This window comes from Oncorhynchus clarkii, chromosome 7 (genome assembly GCF_045791955.1).
Source record: "Oncorhynchus clarkii lewisi isolate Uvic-CL-2024 chromosome 7, UVic_Ocla_1.0, whole genome shotgun sequence".
NCBI lineage: Eukaryota > Metazoa > Chordata > Actinopteri > Salmoniformes > Salmonidae > Oncorhynchus > Oncorhynchus clarkii.
The window spans coordinates 79,251,566-79,272,799 of NC_092153.1; the positions used below are offsets into that span (position 1 = coordinate 79,251,566).

The following is a 21,234-nucleotide window of genomic DNA, read 5'->3' on the forward strand; positions in this document are numbered from 1 at the left end:
AGTATCTTCTCTACTCTTCCCAGGTTGACAGCGGTGAAGACCCTGACTCTCATCGCTGCATTGCCCCTTAGGATTGACTTCCGACCTTTAATCACGAGGGCATCCCCATCCTGGGCTCCTTCCTCGCGAAGAACCAACGAGCCTTCAAGCTAACCGGTCTCAACATGAGCAACAGCCTGAAGCCACCCATGATCGAGGCCGTGCTCAACAAGCTACCTCGCTTTGATCGAGGAGAGCAATAAGCACATATCCCAGGTGGCAGTGATACTCCTCACCTGTATGGCTACGGTGTGTCCCTCCTCCTTGTCCCAAGATCGGGAACACTGTCCTACCTGGTGTGTTTCATCTGGTTCATTCCCCAGTTGCTCCAATGAGGGTTTCGCTCTGTCATCCTAGAGTTCTTCCAAGCACTGGTGGTCAATAAGGCTGGGAACAACGACCTCCTGAAAGCTCTCACAGGCCCCTTTCACAGATCGGGGAAGGCTACAGACCCTTACACCCTGGACTTTTCCTGGTTAAATAAAACAGACAGTCCTACTACTCTGTGACCAGGTAGTTGTAGTTTTGGATAGATGCCTTTGCATGGCTGTCATAGGCCATTCTCACTGCCTCAGAAATTATTCCTATTCTGCCTTGAAAGTTGATAGTTGGAAACATGCCTTTGACATATATATGTATGATATTAAAAGTACTTTGAAAAATATATTTAGTGCCACTTGTTACCTTGAAAATCACTGTTGATTTGAAAACGTGCCTTCTTGACATTCAGGTAATACTTTGTTAAAAATGACTTTTCAAAGCCGGTGGTATTCGCCGCCATTTTGTAGAGCTGTGATGTCGATACAGTATTCCCAACAAATACATTGCAAATAAACAAATGTTCAGTTAATTTGTTAACTGTGCACCATCTAGTGTGTGAAACTTAAGACGATGATGGTAAAGATGGTAAATACTATTTACACGTATAGATCATTTATTGAACAAACAATAAACAGATAACAGGTGGGTCTGGGTCACTCGTGTTCCTCGCTGCGTAGCCTGGCGTTGGGGTTGGTGATCTTAATAGCAAGCTGAGCAGCCCTCTCCACGATCAACTTCCTGTTCTTTGACGACACATTGTGGGCTATCTCTGCAGCATGGGTCCTGTGGAGAACAAGGGAAAGGTTATAGTAACAGACATAAGAGGGGAAACAAGGAAACGACTGTCATCAGGGTTAGGGTCAATTACGTTTTAATTCAGGAAGTATACAGAAATTATAATGGTTCAATGCTTTTTAACAAAGATACTGTATATAAATGATAAGATGGTCTCGTCTCCTCCCTAACCATGGGAGTTGTTGTCCTGAAGGCAGGAAGGCAAGGCGGTCTGCTTATCATGGACAGATTGACATCAGTGAACCCTCTCGCTTACATTTTCAATTAATTAAATGGAATTGACCCCAACCCGTTCAAACAAATCAATTTGAAGAGCCATGCATCCCATCAATGAAAAATCTATTGTGGAACATGCCATTATTCCACACCAAGTAAAGCCTTAGAATACATAAAGATCAGAGTTCAGTCAAGCTAATTCCAGTCTGTTTTTCAGATGGTCTGGAACATGGCAGGTTAACTTCTACCTCCTGGCTACAGGGAGAGCTAGGGGTAGAATGGGTACTTCCTCTGCCATGTTCTCCCTCCTTGTTCAAACCCTCGGCATGAGTATGGACGAGCCGGCAGGCCATGATGACAGAGGGGCAGAGGCGGAGTCAGATGATACAGCAGAGGGGCAGAGGCAGAGTCAGATGACCCGGCAGGCCATGATGACAGAGGGGCAGAGGCGGAGTCAGATGACCCAGAGGAGGAGTCAGACGCTACTCTATCTCCAGGGGAATAGATACCCACGCAGGACACCACTTTACACCCATAGCCTGGTCGAGCAGACAGACCCACATAGCCTGGTCAAGCAGACAGACCCACATAGCCTGGTCAAGCAGACAGACCCACATAGCCTGGTCAAGCAGACAGACCCACATAGCCTGGTCAAGCAGACAGATCGCTACGTTCACATTTTGATTCAGGATATGAAATGTTAAAACGAATACCAGTCATTGAAATTACAAGTCATGTGGAACAAAAAGGTATCGACATTGTGTAAAAGCACTAGTTTTCTTCTGAGATGCGTTACATTGAAATAAAATGGTACACTGTCTCTTTAAAAATATCAGGTCTGTGATGATGACATGCAAAAGAGATGTCATTCATTCATTGGTCTCCTGAAGAAGCTATCCCTTTTCTGTGGCCCCAAATGTTAGTCTTTTGGGCTAGAAGCAAGCTCTTTTTGCTGCAGTAATGGTGCTACCATAATGCTAACGAATCTTCACTCGCTTTTTTTCCTCTAGGGAACTCTGAAACACTGCTACAGCGAAGCTTTCCCATTACAATTATTATCTGGGAGAATTCTCTCCTTGGCACACAATGCACAAAAACGAATCACACAGCAAAATCTGTTGTCGCACTTTTAGAGCCCTGCCATATGAAATATTGCACGTGAATGAACACATACAATCCAAACGAAATACTGTAAATGGACGGGAAAAAACAGGGAAAGTCCAAAAAAAGATGTCATTCACAATATTGACTCAAGTCAACCAAAAACAAACATAACATTGCACCATATGCTGTATCATGAGCCTGACCTTTGGCGTGTTCAATAGGAAAACGTTGTGAAACATTACCAATAAGTCACGACTAAAGCCAACATGACTCCTCATTCTACATGTAGGAGACACGTTTGTTCCGTACATAGCAGGCATCTAATTGAACATTCCTCAAGTTTACGCCATCTGAACACAGCACCAGGCCAGATACAGCCAGCAGTGGCCTGTTCTACGTTACAGAGCGTTCAGATAGTATGTTCTACTCTTGGGTATTTCTGTCTCATGCAGAATAGGGAATCATGTCAGGTCTATTCATTACATTTCTATCTGCAAAACAACATTTCACCTGTTGGATTATATCTTGAAATATACTTATTTATGTTACCATACTGATTACTTTATATGCATAAGGAATGTATATATTAGGGGGTCAAGGAGAACTTGGTGTGTGGGAAGTGTTATGGAAAATGAATGATTGAGAGGAAAAGAAGTACAGAAAGTTAATATTCTGTTCAAATATATTATTGTAGAATGTGAATGCCTCTCTCCTTAGAAACAAAGGGCAAGAGTTTCAGTTATTGATGAGGCAGGCCAGTGGCTGCAGAACCAGGACCATGAGGGATGTGGAACTCAACTCCAGACAAGGTCAAAAGATGGAGAAGATACTGCTTGGAAGGGGGGGGGGGGGGGGGGGGCACGTCGAAGAACATCTCACACATACATCCTCGCTTCCAGGCCCATGAGGTTCCTAGAGACAGGCAGGGCCGTGACAATACCAGCAAGAAGAACCTACTGTGTTTCTGTCTAACACCAGAGAAGGATTGGTTATCTTAGACATGCAAGGAGGTGACTCCTCCTGGTCAGAAGGTATAAAGACGTGCTTGTGTGATGTATGTTGTCTTTGCAACTGTATGACCCAGTGGGGTGGAGGGGAAAAAAAGACTAGGGATAAAAAAAAGCTCAAACCAAGTTATCTGAGTTTTTACTCTGTTTGTTCAGAACCTAAAATGTCACTAAAATAGACACCGGTGGTTGGGGATCTTACTTGTTGCTCATCATGAGGACCTCCAGCTCCTTGATGTTGTGCACCAGGAACTTCCTGAAGCCGGAGGGCAGCATGTGTTTGGTCTTCTTGTTGCTGCCGTAGCCGATGTTGGGCATCAGCATCTGGCCCTTGAAGCGCCGCCGCACCCTGTTGTCGATTCCTCTGGGTTTACGCCAGTTTTGCTACAAAAGAAGAAGATGGATAAGAATTAAGGCCGGATAAGGATTAAGGCCGTATCCTGTAAATACAGGAACCAGCTCTACATTTAACTAAGACTGCGTTCACACAGACAGCACCATTCTTGGCAAAAAAAAGATGCTCCGATTGGTTAAAAGATCAGCTAGTGGAAACTGAAGGGAGTCGTCATCAGATGATGTTTTTTTTACCTTTATTTAACCAGGCAAGTCAGTTAAGAACAAATTCTTATTTTCAATGACGGCCTAGGAACAGCCTGTTCAGGGGCAGAACGACAGATTTGTACCTTGTCAGCTCGGGGGTTTGAACTTGCAACCTTCCGGTTACTAGTCCAACGCTGTAACCACTAGGCTACCCTGCCGACCCGTGATGAAGGGAGTACCTGAACTTGTCCAAGAAGGAACACTAATTTTCCGTGCATCCTAATAAAATGTGAATCTGGTTCAGCACATCTACGTAACAAAAGGGTTGATATACCGTTGCTCAAACTCAGGTAATTGTGATCTGAACCGTACCTTGACTTTCACATAGCGGTCTGACTGATGTCTGATGAACTTCTTCACCCTCTTCTTGACGATCTTAGGCCTTTTCAGAGGCCTGAGAGCTGCCATGTTGCCTGGAGGTACAGAAAACAGGAGTCTGTTAGCAGTAGTCTGGAGAAACAAGCAGTCTCATCTTTCCAATTGGATTTACAGCCCTTTATTAGCTAGCTTTACCCACCTTGTTCAGGGCTCTATACTGACATTTTAGATTTAATTTCGGAGTGCAATTAAAAATATTCTAAGTATTAATGATAAGAATGTCCAGCAATTACAAAATACAGGGCTAATGAGCTCATCTCCTGAAGAACCTATTTTCTTTCTGTGCTACTAAATGGTGTATGGGTGATTTTTCTTCCTAGGGGCACTGGTGCTCACAAATAAAATTCTAGGTAGCACAGCAAAAATATTTAGGAGCATATGCGACCAAAATGATAGCACTGTAGAGCCCGGGGTTGTTAGCTACCTAACTGGTTTGAGACCAGTTACCACTCACACATTATACTTTTTATTTTAACTAAACTTTATTTTATTTCACCTTTATTTAACCAGGTAGGCCAGTTGAGAACACCTTTATTTAGCCAGGTAGGCCAGTTGAGAACACCTTTATTTAGCCAGGTAGGCCAGTTGAGAACACCTTTATTTAGCCAGGTAGGCTAGTTGAGAACACCTTCATTTAGCCAGGTAGGCCAGTTGAGAACACCTTTATTTAGCCAGGTAGGCCAGTTGAGAACACCTTTATTTAACCAGGTAGGCCAGTTGAGAACACCTTTATTTAGCCAGGTAGGCCAGTTGAGAACAAGTTCTCATTTACAACTGCAACCTGGCCAAGATAAAGCAAAGCAGTGTGACAGAATCAACACAGAGTTACACATAAACAAACATACAGACAATAACACAATAGAAAAATCTGTATACAGTGTGTGCAAATGAAGTAAGGAGGTAAGGCAATAAATAGGCCAACAGTGGCAAAGTAATTACAATTTAGCAATTTACACTGGAGTGATATAAATTCAGATGAGGATGTGCAAGTAGAGATACTGGTGTGCAAAAGAGCAGAAAAACAAATATGGGGATGAGGTAGGTAATAAGAATTTGTTCTTAACTGACTTAACAGTTAAAAACAAATTCTTATTTACAATGATGGCCTACCCCGGCAAAACCCAGATGACGCTGGGCCAATTGTGCCCCGCCCTATGGGACTCCCAATCATGGCCGGTTGTGATACAGCCTTGAAATTGAACCTGGGTCTGCAGTGCCTTAGACCGCTGCGCTACTCGGGAGCCCCAACCACTTGTCGTGTGTGTTGGTTTAGCTACTGGTTATATGAAACGACTGAATGATTGGCATCTTGATAACCAACTACACTTTTATACCTCAAATCGAGTTTACTGTGGGCATCTAAAGTGGGTGGACTAGAGCTCCGACATATAAAAATGAAGTTTATAAAAAATTGTCCTGTTGCTATTCTCTGGGTGCTGAAATCTGTAGTTAAAAAAAAAATAAATTTAGAGACATCGGATCTATTGTCCACTCACACTAGTCAATGCACAACTCCGTTGATGTGAAGTACACAGCGGATTTGAGTTTAGTGGGCTATTCTCTTGGACGCAAAGTCATCCAGCTAAATAATATGAACTGAACAAAAATATAAAATGCAACATACATGTCCCCAGCACAAGGCAGACCTGTGTATTGATCATGCTGTTTAAGCAGCTTCTTGATATGCCACACCGGTCAATTGGATGGATTATCTTGGCAAAGGAGGAATGCTCACTAACACGGATGTAAACAACTGTGTACACAAATTGAGCAAAATACGCTTTTTGTAGGTATCTTATTTCAGCTCATTAAACATGGGACCAACATTTCACATATTGCGTTTATATTCGTTTAGTGTCGCTAGCTTGCTAGCCTAGCCAACACACTGCATTGGGATGATTTTCCAAGTGTGAATAATACGACAGTAGCTTCGTTTGCTACGCTAACTAACTTAGCAGCTCTATCTCCCACAGCTTGCTTGCCTGATGTGCCTGCATCATTTCTTTGAAGATGTGTTCATTTGATGTTTAACGTTCGGTTCTGTACGACTTGTCACAATGTGTCCGAAGTAATGCATTGGACGCTACTGTGATACAATGTATCAACGTGATGTGTAGCCACGTCACTCCACTAGTTCACTACTAGATATCTTGTCCCGAAAACTGTCAACCGACCCGTTCTCCAGCTTTTCCCTATCGTTAGATCAGTGGGCATACATGAGCATTATATTCTGTGTCCATAGCTGGACGAATATCCTCAGCTGCTAGCGAGCAGATTTGAATAACACTAGGTTAGGCAACCATCTTTTGATTCGACATTTCAGTGCCCGTTTTTCTTGAAACAAGTGACACATATCTACAAAGTTCAGCAACAATAACAAAATGTGTATAACGTTTGATTGAATATGTAATGAATGCCGTTGTTTTTTAATGAATTAGAGTCATACATTTATAAAGATGATGACAGATGGACATTCTTACTTACCGTTTGGGCTGAATGTTGCCTACAGGTAGTTGAGGCCAGGGAGAAGGGGAGGAGATTGGAACGGAATTCTGGGTAATAAAGAGAAAGAATGAAATAGAATCAGAGCGATAGACTAGAAAAGAACAACTCCAGGAGAACATATAAAACGTAGAAAATAATCAGACAAAAAATCAGGCTTACAAAAATGTATTTTAATCACTCAAAATTTGACTGGTTACAATAGCATGGCTGACTTTGGAAGCCGATAAGTACTAGGAGTCAGGGATTTGTGTTGCCACCGTTATGTGTTGTCATGCTACGTTGATGTCTTTAGGTCTCTCTATATGTTGTGGTGTCTCTCTTGTCGTAATGTGTTTTGTACTATGTAAAATAAAATAAAAGTTTATCCCAGCCCCCGTCCCCACAGGAGGCCTTTTGCCTTTTGGTAGGCCGTCGTTGTAAATAAGAATGTGTTCTTAACTGACTTGCCTAGTTAAATAAAGGTTCATTTAAAAATTTTTATTTTTTTATCGCTTTTCAAAAGTAAAAGTTCCTAAATCGCTGGAGGACGTCTTGCATTTGGAGGACATTGCATTTTCCATTTTAATGCATATGAAGACAATACAAAATAAAAGAGAATATTGCTTTACGTTGAGGTTTAATTGAATGAAATCAAGTCATATTTCTGTGTTGCAGCACAATCAAAATGCATGTATCCTTTTCATAAAGACAACAGCATGTATCTCATTCATAAAGAGAAGATCACTTTGAGGTTGACTTCTATGAAATCAAAAAGTCGTATTTGTGATAATGTTGGAGCACAATCCTTTTTTTACAACAAATGTATTCACACAATAACTATAGCAATTGGTTTCTGCACTTTTCCCGACTGCTCAGTGTTTCACCATGACAACCCCTGGTGGGTGTTTATATGACACAGAGGTTTGTCAACCTGACCGAGTCCTTTTAGTAGGAAATTCAGTGATTAGCTTTGGCGATTAACTACTATCAAATGTATTCAGTAGAAGAATATCAAACATTCCGATTTGTGTTGACATAGGCTTAATTACACAACCTCTAGGGCAGGGCTCTCCATCCCTGTTACTGGAGAGCTACCCTCCTGTAGGTTTTCGCTCCAACCCTGTTACTGGAGAGCTACCCTCCTGTAGGTTTTCGCTCCAACCCTGTTACTGGAGAGCTACCCTCCTGTAGGTTTTCACTCCATCCTGTTACTGGAGAGCTACCCTCCTGTAGGTTTTCACTCCAACCCTGTTCCTGGAGAGCTACACTCCTGTAGGTTTTCGCTCCAACCCAGTTACTGGAGAGCTACACTCCTGTAGGTTTTCACTCCAACCCTGTTACTGGAGAGCTACCCTCCTGTTGGTTTTCACTCCAACCCTGTTACTGGAGAGCTACCCTCCTGTAGGTTTTCACTCCAACCCTGTTACTGGAGAGCTACCCTCCTGTAGGTTTTCACTCCAACCCTGTTACTGGAGAGCTACCCTCCTGTAGGTTTTCGCTCCAACCCTGTTACTGGAGAGCTACCCTCCTGTAGGTTTTCGCTCCAACCCTGTTACTGGAGAGCCACCCTCCTGTAAGTATTCGCTCCAACCCTAGTGGTACCTAACCTGATTTAGCTTAACCTGATTCAGGTAACTATTAGAATCAGGTGCGCTGGATTAGGGTTGGAGTGAAAACATGCTGGACGGTAGCTGTCCAGGAACAGGGTTGGAGTGAAAACATGCTGGACGGTAGCTGTCCAGGAACAGGGTTGGAGTGAAAACATGCTGGACGGTAGCTGTCCAGGAACAGGGTTGGAGTGAAAACATGCTGGACGGTAGCTGTCCAGGAACAGGGTTGGAGTGAAAACATGCTGGACGGTAGCTGTCCAGGAACAGGGTTGGAGTGAAAACATGCTGGACGGTAGCTGTCCAGGAACAGGGTTGGAGTGAAAACATGCTGGACGGTAGCTGTCCGTTAGAACGAATGCTTCAATCTACTTGAAGTCAGTAAAGTTAGTTCCCTTCCGTCTCCGTTTCTCTCACACAGCAAAGCCGTTTTAGGGACTGGGGAGAAAATGCAATATGCCTGACAAAAAAACGAAAAACGTTAATATTTTCCATGCAACATTTCCAAATGACATCAGTTTGACCCGTTTTAGGGAAATGAAAAGCTGCTAAAACAACCCATTTTTTTCAGTTCGTGTCACGTTCTGACCTTTTGTTATGTCTTTGTTTTAGTGTGGTCAGGGCGTGAGTTGGGTGGGTTGTCTATGTTTGTTTTTCTATGAGTTGGTATTTCTGTGTTTGGCCTGGTACGGTTCTCAATCAGAGGCAGCTGTCAATCGTTGTCCCTGATTGAGAACCATTCTTAGGCAGCCTGTTTTCAGCCTTGATTTGTGGGTGATTATTTTCTTTGTGTTCCACACGGAACTGTTTAGGTTTTTGTTATGTCACGGTGTTCTATAGTGTTTTTCTGTGTTCTATAGTGTTTTTCTGTGTTCTATAGTGTTTTTCTGTGTTCTATAGTGTTTTTCTGTGTTCTATAGTGTTTTTCTGTGTTCTATAGTGTTTTTCTGTGTTCTATAGTGTTTTTCTGTGTTCTATAGTGTTTTTCTGTGTTCTATTAAAATGATCATGAACACTTACCACGCTGCGCATTGGTCCTCCGATCCTTCCTACTACTCCTCGTCAGAGGAGGAAGAAGACTGTTACAGTTCGGCTTGGATGCATATTTTATGTGGTTGAAATACAATCAGCTTTTGGTGTTTCTTTGAAAATATGGGCCTGGCTGACATGAAAAATACATTACCGAGAAATGATCCAGAGACAGAGAGACTGACTATCTTTAATTATAATTGACACAAGTTAAGACAATGGATCCAGAGCTGTATAGGTTAATTTATAATACAAGACATATTCACTGCGATTAGAATAAAATGTTGGTCTTTGTGCAAATTTTACACAAAATCAAAATGAACAATAATATTTACAGTGATATACAGTCGTAAAATAATGCACAGTAACGTAACTTGGGAAATAAATACAAATCAAACAAGAGTCCAAACAATGGACGTGGTTTGGACTATTGTTTGATTTGTACTTATTTCCTAGGTACGGTTACTGTGCATTCTTTTACATTACTGTATATCACTGTAGATATGAATGTTTATAGATTTTAGAAATAGATTTTCAGCTCCTATTTATTTCTGTGTGCGTGTGTGTGAGTCACTCCCTCTTTTCCACCATCCATATCTGCTTTTCAGTCTCAAGGAAGGTAGACTGTTGGAGCTCCCTCCAATGTCTTGTGCCAGCTACAAGGAAAACACTTTAGCTAGGCAGTAGTTCTCTTCCTGCCACTCCAGGAAAGCCGGTATGTGTGTGAGGGCTGCTTGGGCCTTGTGTCAGCGGCTGGTGGCAGAACCTGTAGACGGTGGGAGGGATTTCTGTTTCCTCTGTTCGCTCCTTCCTCACTACCCTTCTCTGCTTCGACACGCCTACAGCTCCCATTGAAAGAAGACAGCGGCAGCAAAATACGCAAATGGCTTCGTTTCAGTGTCGAGGCTTTATGTTGTGCAAGTGACAGGGGACCTGTTTTGCTGTGGAAGGAGCTGGTGCCGAAGGGGAACAGGACAGCCTGTAGGGAGAACCACTGTTAGAGCTGGTACCAAAGGGGAACAGGACAGCCTGTAGGGAGAACCACTGTTAGAGCTGGTGCCAAAGGGGAACAGGACAGCCTGTAGGGAGAACCACTGTTACAGCTGGTACCAAAGGGTAACGGAACAAGCCTGTAGGGAGAACCACTGTTAGAGCTGGTACCAAAGGGGAACGGAACAGGACAGGCTGTAGGGAGAACCACTGTTAGAGCTGGTACCAAAGGGGAACGGAACAGGACAGCCTGTAGGGAGAACCACTGTTAGAGCTGGTACCAAAGGGGAACGGAACAGGACAGCCTGTAGGGAGAACCACTGTTAGAGCTGGTACCAAAGGGGAACGGAACAGGACAGCCTGTAGGGAGAACCACTGTCATTCCTCTCCTGAAATAGAGGTCCTATTACCTTACATTTGAATAATCATAAAGCTAAACTATGTGAGTGAGCGTAGTGTGTGACTGAGAGGTGGAGAGTGAACTGTGTGACTGAGAGGTGGAGAGTGAACTGTGTGACTGAGAGGTGGAGAGTGAACTGTGTGACTGAGAGATGGAGCGTGAACTGTGTGACTGAGAGATGGAGCGTGAACTGTGTGACTGAGAGGTGGAGAGTTAACTGTGTGACTGAGAGGTGGAGAGTGAACTGTGTGACTGAGAGATGGTGCGTGAACTGTGTGACTGAGAGGTGGAGAGTGAACTGTGTAACTGAGAGATGGAGCGTGAACTGTGTGACTGAGAGGTGGAGAGTGAACTGTGTGACTGAGAGATGGTGCGTGAACTGTGTGACTGAGAGGTGGAGAGTGAACTGTGTGACTGAGAGATGGTGCGTGAACTGTGTGACTGAGAGATGGAGAGTGAACTGTGTAATCATGTCGCTGTGCTGATTCTTTTTTGTTGCGTTCAGCCACTAAATGCACAGTATGAGCTTTTCCCGACTGCTCAGTGTTTCACCATGACAACCCCTGGTGAGTGTTTATATGACACAGAGGTTTGTCAACCTGACCGAGTCCTTTTAGTAGGAAATTCAGTGATTAGCTTTGGCGATTAACTACTATCAAATGTATTCAGTAGAAGAATATCAAACATTCCGATTTGTGTTGACATAGGCTTAATTACACAACCTCTAGGGCAGGGCTCTCCATCCCTGTTACTGGAGAGCTACCCTCCTGTAGGTTTTCACTCCATCCCTGTTACTGGAGAGCCACCCTCCTGTAGGTTTTCGCTCTAACCCTGTTACTGGAGAGCTACCCTCCTGTAGGTTTTCACTCCAACCCTGTTCTTGGAGAGCTACCCTCCTGTAGGTTTTCACTCCAACATTGTTACTGGAGAGCTACCCTCCTGTAGGTTTTCGCTCCAACCCTGTTACTGGAGAGCCACCCTCCTGTAGGTTTTCGCTCTAACCCTGTTACTGGAGAGCTACCCTCCTGTAGGTTTTCACTCCAACCCTGTTACTGGAGAGCCACCCTCCTGTAGGTATTCGCTCCAACCCTAGTGGAACCTAACCTGATTTAGCTTAACCTGATTCAGGTAACTATTAGAATCAGGTGCACTGGATTAGGGTTGGAGTGAAAACTTGCTGGACGGTAGCTTTCCAGGAACAGGGTTGGAGTGAAAACATGCTGGACGGTAGCTGTCCAGGAACAGGGTTGGAGTGAAAACATGCTGGACGGTAGCTGTCCAGGAACAGGGTTGGAGTGAAAACATGCTGGACTGTAGCTGTCCAGGAACAGGGTTGGAGTGAAAACTTGCTGGACGGTAGCTGTCCAGGAACAGGGTTGGAGTGAAAACTTGCTGGACGGTAGCTGTCCAGGAACAGGGTTGGAACGAAAACATGCTGGACGGTAGATGTCCAGGAACAGGGTTGGAGTGAAAACATGCTGGACGGTAGATGTCCAGGAACAGGGTTGGAGTGAAAACATGCTGGATGGTAGATGTCCAGGAACAGGGTTGGAGTGAAAACATGCTGGACGGTAGATGTCCAGGAACAGGGTTGGAGTGAAAACATGCTGGACGGTAGATGTCCAGGAACAGGGTTGGAGTGAAAACATGCTGGACGGTAGCTGTCCAGGAACAGGGTTGGAGTGAAAACATGCTGGACGGTAGATGTCCAGGAACAGGGTTGGAGTGAAAACATGCTGGACGGTAGATGTCCAGGAACAGGGTTGGAGTGAAAACATGCTGGACGGTAGCTGTCCAGGAACAGGGCTGGAGTGAAAACATGCTGGACGGTAGCTGTCCAGGAACAGGGTTGGAGTGAAAACATGCTGGACGGTAGATGTCCAGGAACAGGGTTGGAGTGAAAACATGCTGGACGGTAGCTGTCCAGGAACAGGGTTGGAGTGAAAACATGCTGGACGGTAGATGTCCAGGAACAGGGTTGGAGTGAAAACATGCTGGACGGTAGCTGTCCAGGAACAGGGTTGGAGTGAAAACATGCTGGACGGTAGCTGTCCAGGAACAGGGTTGGAGTGAAAACATGCTGGACGGTAGCTGTCCGTTAGAACGAATGCTTCAATCTACTTGAAGTCAGTAAAGTTAGTTCCCTTCCGTCTCCGTTTCGCTCACACAGCAAAGACGTTTTAGGGACTGGGGAGAAAATGCAATATGCCTGACAAAAAAACTAAAAACGTTAATATTTTCCATGCAACATTTCCAAATGACATCAGTTTGACCAGTTTTAGAAATGAAAAGCTGCTAAAACAACCCATTTTTTTCAGTTCGTGTCACGTTCTGACCTTTTGTTATGTCTTTGTTTTAATATGGTCAGGGCGTGAGTTGGGTGGGTTGTCTATGTTTGTTTTTCTATGAGTTGGTATTTCTGTGTTTGGCCTGGTATGGTTCTCAATCAGAGGCAGCTGTCAATCGTTGTCCCTGATTGAGAACCATACTTAGGCAGCCTGTTTTCAGCCTTGATTTGTGGGTGATTATTTTCTGTGTCTGTGTGTTCCACACGGAACTGTTTTGGGTTTTGTTATGTCACGGTGTTATTTAGTATTTTTCCGTGTTCTATTAAAATGATCATGAACACTTACCACCCTGCGCATTGGTCCTCCGATCCTTCCTACTACTCCTCGTCAGAGGAGGAAGAAGACCATTACAGTTCGGCTTGGATGCATATTTTATGTGGTTGAAATACAATCAGCTTTTGGTGTTTCTTTGAAAATATGGGCCTGGCTGACATGAAAAATACATTACCGAGAATTGATCCAGAGACAGAGAGACTGACTATCTTTAATTATAATTGACACAAGTTAAGACAATGAATTCAGAGATGTATAGGTTAATTGTAGACTTTAAATTAACAGGCAGTTCGCAGGTAGAGGGTGGCCAGGTGGGATTGGTCCAGACACGCCCAGGTGTCAGGCCAGTGTGTCCTAAATTGCAGTCCAAGAGCCCCAGGCCCATCGGAAGGTCAGAGAAAGTGAAAAGGTGAAGGTTAGTAAGAGCATGGCAGAGACCATAGTACACCACGTACACTGGGGGTTGAGAATAATTAGTGTTTGCTGTGGACACTGGATAATCTGACTAATAAACACACACACACACCTGTTTGAACTCACTGTGATACTGTAGGACTACTTATCTTACTTTCCTGTGTTGATTCAGGTAGCTTTCAATATCCTGCTTTTGTGTTAACCATGGCAACCGTTTGTGTTAACCATGGCAACCATTGTGTTAACCATGGCAGCCATTTGTGTTAACCATGGCAACCATTGTGTTAACCATGGCAGCCGTTTGTGTTAACCATGGCAACCATTGTGTTAACCATGGCAACAGTTTGTGTTAACCATGGCAACCATTGTGTTAACCATGGCAGCCGTTTGTGTTAACCATGGCAGCAGCTTGTGGTAACCATGGCAGCAGTTTGTGGTAACCACGGCAGCAGTTTGTGTTAACCACGGCAGCAGTTTGTGGTAACTACGGAAGCAGTTTGTGGTAACCATGGCAGCAGTTTGTGGTAACCATGGCAGCCAGCTTTGTAAATTAATAGATGTGCTGTGTCCTTTCCCTGTTTATGTATTTTTCATGTCACCCAGACCCATCTTTTCATAGAAACACTATTTATTTCAATCACTAGTTGAGTAAAATAGTCTATTGCTTCAGTCCTTGTTTCGTTTTAACATCTTATTACCTGGTAAATAACCAACAACCATCAATGACCCCTTCTGACCCCATCTAAGATGATGTTTCCCTGTTTACTACTCAAATATATTTTATGAATTAAGCCAAAGATTAAATTAACTGCAATGCAATGGTCTCAAATATATTAGCATAAATAGTCCACACACAACAACAGCGGATCTGTAACGCCTGCTTCCAACTCACACCCTCAAACACCTAGATCCCCTGAACGCAGCTCACTACCCAGATCCCAATCACCTGAATTCTGATCACCTGTTCACACACCTGTAGGTCATTATCACACACTATTTAGTTCAGTTCTTTGTACCCCATCACTGTGAGGTATTGTTTGTTTTGTGACACTTCTTTTGGAGCCCTGGGGCCTGTTGCACAAAAGTAGAATTAAGACATCCGGGATAAATGACTCAGCTGAGCTCAATGAAGCCAAAACATGTGCGTCCAGGCTTAATTGGTTGCACAAAGACCAAGCCAGGATGAGCAGACACGGATTCATTAAGCCAGGTGAAACCAATCCTGGATAGGTGCGCGCTCACGGCTCACTCAAATAGACCCCGCCACAGATCACAGATTAACTGATTTACCATGGCAACTAGAGCCGCGTACTTTTCCCCGTCGGAAGCACAAATCCTCATGGAGGCATACGAGGAGGTAAAAGATATAATTAAGAAGAAAGGCAACACCGCCACAGTGATAAAGCAAAGAGAAAAAGCGTGGCAAAGTATTGCAGACCGCCTGAATGCGTAAGTAGTGCACAATTACACACTCACCGCTCCGCTGAAACATCACAATTACAATTCAAATATTTAATTCACATCTCCAAAAATGCAGTTGTACTGTAATTATGAAACGGTTAATTTTTTTTATTGAAATGCACTGCAGATATGAGTGAAATTGTGTAAAGTAACTCCATCACACTGTATAAAGCTATGATAAAATTTTTGATATTTTTACTGAAAACAAGACAAAAATACCAAGTAATTTTTTGCAGTGTGACTCCATTAAGTGTGTGTGTGTGTGTGTGTGTGTGTGTGTGTAGATTAAACATGAACGGGCCAAAACGGACATGGCAGCAGGTCAAAATCAAATACAAGAACATTCTGCAGAATGGTATGGTCCCTGACTAATATTTAACAAAGCACAAGCATATATTGTACCCAGAAGGTGCCTGCTCACACATTGTCTGTACTGTTTTAGCAGTGAAAAAGAATACCCACAGACAAGGCACGGGTGGTGGGTCACCAAAGGCTGACCTTACCCCAGCAGAGGACATGGCCTTGGAGCTAAATAAAGGCAGGCCCGTCTTAGAGGGGATCCCTGGGGGGAAAGAGACGAGCATAGGTTCCTCCCAAGATGCCACCCGCTTCATTCAAGGTATGTCCTTCCATCTCTACATGGGATACAACCACATTCATATTGAATCAATTTGGACTGTCTGACTTTGGTTTACCTATTGCCTTGCAGTGTCTGGCAGCACTGTGTTCCTGTTAGAGCCACCAGCACAAGCACCAGACGATGCTGATCCAGTGAGTACTCCATCAAAGGCATACTGTAGGCCTGGCATGTCTTGTCTACTAGCTTCAATATGAATCCGATTAAATGTGATAGGGTGAAGGCCCCAGTGCAGCAGCAACAGCACATGATGGAGACGATGATGAGGAGGAGACCATCTCTCTGGATTCCAGAAGGCATGAGGTATCATGTTAAGACTGTGAAAGTACTATTTACTCTACAATGGTGAGGAGTCCTCATCAAAATCAAAAAATCTAATTTCTTTTACAGGACCCAGATGCTATACACTGGGAAAACCAGCCTGGCAACATAGTGCGTATTAATAAAAGGACACCACATCCTGCCAAATTCCAGCTGCGCTAATTGTATTGTGTTCACAGAGCTCACAAGCTATCAGAAAGTTGTATGGCAACCACCTCCGGTGCCAAATAGAACTGGCAGACATAGACATTCAGTACAAGAAGAAAAAGATGGAAAATCTTGCACTGGAGTTCGAAATAAAAAAGAGGACAATTAGGAAACTGGACCTTGAAATAAAAAAACTTGAGAGGGAGGTGAGATATGCCTTCAATGTACACTGTATGCTAACTGTAACACAAATGTATTAATCATTATTTTTCTTTCCTCCCCCAGCTCCAAGAAGATGACACAGCTCAAAATAAAAATTAGGTATATTCTCGTAAAGTCAAGTGAGCCATGACATATGAGCTCTTATTGTGAGCACACAGGACGGTGGCATCTTTCTAAGGTTTTTTTTATTTTCCCAGCAATCAGTACAACCAAGTCATCGTTATAAGGCATCGCCCTCTTTTGCCCACCCCCCCCAGCACCAGGTGTGGCCACTAGCCTATATGAAGGCCCAAAATTGTGTGTTCCTTTCTGCTCTGACAATGGCATGCCCATTCGTGCGAGATGTGGTGGATGAAGAAGCACTTGTGCTGAGGAGAGCCTTCAGGTGAGAAAGGGTCTTCAGGGACCGGTTGGACCCACTGGCCTTCCCTGATGACCATCTATATGAAAGATACAGGTTTTCTGCAGATGGCATCAGGTATCTATGCAGACTACTGGGTCCCAGGATTAAGCACCGCACTGCACGGAGCCATGCACTGAGTGTGGAGCAAATGGTTTGTGTGGCCTTGCGCTTTTTTGCTAGTGGAGCCTTCCTGTACTCAGTGGGGGATGCAGAACAGCTGAACAAGGCCACAATTTGCCGCACAATAAGGAGTGTGTGTCTGGCTATCAAAGCATTAGCAGATGTCTTCATCTCCTTCCCTGGCCACAGAAGACTCTGTGACATCAAAGAGGAGTTCTATAGGATTGCAGGTAAGAGGATCTACAAATTACAGGACAACTGTTAACACATAGTAGGATACTCATTACTTTGTGTGACAGGTTTCCCCAATGTCATTGGTGCAGTGGACTGCACACACATAAGGATAAAAGCCCCCTCAGGTGCCCATGAGGCCGATTTTGTGAATAGGAAATCCTTTCACAGCATTAATGTTCAGGTGAACATAACTTTTTGATATTGTCCATTGACGAACACTCTGCATTGCCAGTGATGTGCATTGATTGGTGTAATATTCCTCATCTTATGATTTCAGATGGTCTGCAATGCTGACTGTGATCAGCAATGTTGTGGCAAAATGGCCTGGCTCAGTCCATGACTCCAGAATCTTTCGGGCCTCTGAAATCTATCAGTGCCTATCACAAGGTAAGCCACACAACCCCTATTTATAACCATCATGGCTGTGTCAAGAATATCACTGTGTTTATGAGGTAGTAATGATGAGATTTTGTGTTGACAGGTGAATTCTCTGGTGTGTTGCTGGGAGACAGGGGGTATGGCTGCCAGCCTTTTCTCCTGACACCTTTCACAGACCCCCAGGAAGCACAGCAGGCCTACAACCATGCCCATGCCAGGACCAGGGCCAGAGTTGAAATGACCTTTGGCCTCCTGAAGGCACGCTTTCACTGCCTTCACAAATTAAGGGTCAGCCCTGTTAGGGCATGTGATATTACTGTGGCTTGTGCTGTCCTTCACAATGTGGCCTGCCTGAGGAAGGAGAGGGCCCCCAGAGTGCCACCAGCCATGGACTGGGGCAATCCGGCAATCTTCCCTGATGACGACAGTGGTCGGCTGCTGAGGGACCAATATGTGTTGAATTATTTTAGTTAGTATGTGTGCTTTCAATTTTGGTTAAATATGTCCTGCGGTGGCAGAGGAATTTGGGTTTTTTTGGGTTCGTTTTTTGACGAATTTGGCCTCTTATGATGTTTGTGCGGTATACTGTGTGTAATACAAGGCTGCAGGGAGGCTACTGCATCCATTCATTTGTCTGTTCAGTTGATGTGTATGGATTTGTCCTGCATTTATTTTAGTGTGCAGACATGCAGGGTGTGTTATACACATTCAAAGGTCTGTATATGTATCATTTTGTATAATATGCTTAGATTCTGTGCTTTCCATCTTGTAGAGTCATTGTGACTTCAGTTTTGAAAGGAGCTGATGGTTTACCTGCTTTGTTTTGTCCTTATTCAATAAAGGAACATAATGTTACACATTGTGTTTTTATATTCATATGGAATGTGTATTTGTTTATGACAGAGTACTAGGGCCACACTGAAGAAAAAGGATAAAGTCATAAATTTACGAGGCTGGTTCTTTCTGCAGAAAAGCTACATATTGTTTTTACAGTTTTGATACTTATGACAATGTGATACTTAATATTCTGGCACATCAGCATGTCTTTGTTTATGAAACCATACTGAAGTACAATTTCACGAAATGCCCCACATCTGTCATTTTAACAACTGTCCTCCTTTAAAACAACTGGTTACAATATTATGACTTGTGTTTTTTTCCCCTCTGTGGCCCTAATATTCTAGCATTTTATATATAGCCTTATAGTCTATGGGAAACTGTAAATTATCTAATGATAGCAACATCTAAAAATCATTTTTTATCCAAAATCATTGAAATTAATGATCACAAACGTTTAAATAACAGTGGGTCTAGTTATATGTGATAACAATGTATAGTGAGCAGTGAAATAACTATTGGTTTCCATTTGTGGTGACTGCTGACTGACATTAGGGATGAGATTAAATAGATCCTGGAATTTAGCCTGGTCTGGAGCAGGCTAGCTCCACAGAATAAATCTCCATGGTAATTTATACCATAACATATCCTCCTGCCCCCTATCCATCTTTAGTGCAACCGGATTACGGATCAATTGAGCCAGGATCACCAAGATATCCTGGCTTAATCCCTTATCCTAGTTTTGTGCAACAGGCCCCTGGTGTGCCTTCTCCTGTGTATGATAGTTTTTGCCTGCCTCACTAACGATGCTTTTTTGCCTATTCCCTGCCTGTACTTTAGCCAGATTTCCTGTTATCAACCTATTGCCTGATCTCCTGGACTATGTTACTATTTTATTTTACATTTCTATTTCACCTTTATTTAACCAGGTAGGCTAGTTGAGAACAAGTTCTCATTTACAACTGTGACCTGGTCAAGATAAAGCATAGCAGTTCGACACATACAACAACACAGAGTTACACATGGAATAAACAAACATAGAATCAATAACACAGTAGAAAAGTCTATATACAGTGAGTGTAAATGAGGTAGGATAAGAGAGGTAAGGCAATAAATAGGCTATGGTGGCTAATTAATTACAATATAGCAATTAAACACTGGAATGGTAGGATGTCCAGAAGATGAATGTTGAGATACCGGGGTGCAAAGGAGCAAGATAAAAAAATAAATATGGTATGGGGCGGCCAAAGGGAGAATTGGCTTTGGGGGTGACCAGTGAGATATACCTGCTGGAGCGCGTGCTACAGGTGGGTGCTGCTATGGTGACCAGTGAGCTGAGATAAGGCGGGGCTTTACATAGCAGAGACTTGTAGATGACCTGGAGTCAGTGGGTTTGGCGATGAATATGAAGCAAGGGCCAGCCAACGAGATCATACAGGTCACAGTGGTGGGTAGTATATGGGGCTTTGGTGACAAAACGGATGGCACTGTGATAGACTGCATCCAATTTGTTGAGTAGAGTGTTGGAGGCTATTTTGTAAATGACATCGCCGAAGTCAAGGATTGGTAGGTTGGTCAGTTGTACGAGGGTATGTTTGGCAGCATGAGTGAAGCATGCTTTGTTGCGAATTAGGAAGCCGATTCTAGATTTAATTTTGGATTGGAGAATGTGAGTCTGGAAGGAGAGTTTACAGTCTAACCAGACACCTGGGTATTTGTAGTTGTCCACATATTCTAAGTCAGAACCGTCCAGAGTAGTGATGCTGGACAGGCGGGCAGGTGATGGCAGCGATCGGTTGAAGAGCATGCATTTAGTTTTACTTGTATTTAAGAGCAGTTGGAGGCCACGGAAGGAGGGTTGTATGGCATTGAAGCTCTTCTGGAGGTTAATTAACACACTGTCCAACGAAGGGCCAGAGGTATACAGAACGGTGTCGTCTGCGTAGATGTAACGGATGTGAAACGGCTAGCTTAGTTAGCAGTGTGCGCTAAATAGCGTTTCAATCGGTGACATCACTTGCTCTGAGACCTTGAAGTAGTAGTTCCCCTTGCTCTGCAAGGGCCGCGGCTTTTGTGGAGCGATGGGTAACGACGCTTCGTAGGTGTCAGTTGTTGTGTGCAGAAGGTCCCTGGTTCGCGCGAGGGGACGGTTTAAAATTATACTGTTACATTGATGCTGTTGACCCGGATTACTGGTTGCTGCGAAAAAAGGAGGAAGGTCAAAAGGGGGGTGAGTGTAACGGATGTGAAACGGCTAGCTTAGTTAGCAGTGTGCGCTAAATAGCGTTTCAATCGGTGACGTCACTTTCTCTGAGACCTTGAAGTAGTAGTTCCCCTTGCTCTGCAAGGGCCGCGGCTTTTGTGGAGCGATGGGTAACGATGCTTCGAGGGTGACTGTTGATGTGTGCAGAAGGTCCCTGGTTCGCGCCCGGGTATGGGCGAGGGGACGGTCTAAAATTATACTGTTAC

At 43.8% G+C, this 21,234-nt stretch overlaps 1 protein-coding gene across 2 annotated transcripts; it reads right to left on the reverse strand.

Annotated features, from left to right (window-relative positions):
* Positions 1–950: 950 nt before the first annotated feature.
* Positions 951–7,010, reverse strand: LOC139414471 (large ribosomal subunit protein eL32-like). Of its 2 annotated transcripts, none has more exons than XM_071162386.1 (4): positions 6,945–7,010; positions 4,395–4,495; positions 3,685–3,866; positions 951–1,143 (listed from the first exon to the last, which is right to left on the reverse strand). In XM_071162386.1, the coding sequence occupies exons 2-4, from the start codon at positions 4,488–4,490 to the stop codon at positions 1,014–1,016; spliced, it is 408 nt and encodes a 135-aa protein (XP_071018487.1). In that variant the 5' UTR covers positions 4,491–4,495; positions 6,945–7,010; the 3' UTR covers positions 951–1,013. The 2 variants fall into 2 exon arrangements, with proteins under 2 accessions (XP_071018487.1, XP_071018486.1); XM_071162385.1 differs by lacking the exon at positions 6,945–7,010 and adding an exon at positions 5,571–5,646.
* Between the last annotated feature and the right edge of the window lie 14,224 nt (positions 7,011–21,234).

What these genes read in the sequence shown, in the direction of transcription:
- LOC139414471 (XM_071162385.1), bottom strand. Translation starts at nt 5,631, where the DNA reads ATGATTGGGAGTCCCATAGGGCGGGGCACAATTGGCCCAGCGTCATCT. An exon ending in ACCGCTATGTGAAAGTCAAG is followed by an intron (nt 3,867 to 4,394) that starts GTACGGTTCAGA and finishes CTTCTTTTGTAG; the next exon opens with CAAAACTGGCGTAAACCCAG. An exon ending in GTCCTCATGATGAGCAACAA is followed by an intron (nt 1,144 to 3,684) that starts GTAAGATCCCCA and finishes TGTTCTCCACAG; the next exon opens with GACCCATGCTGCAGAGATAG.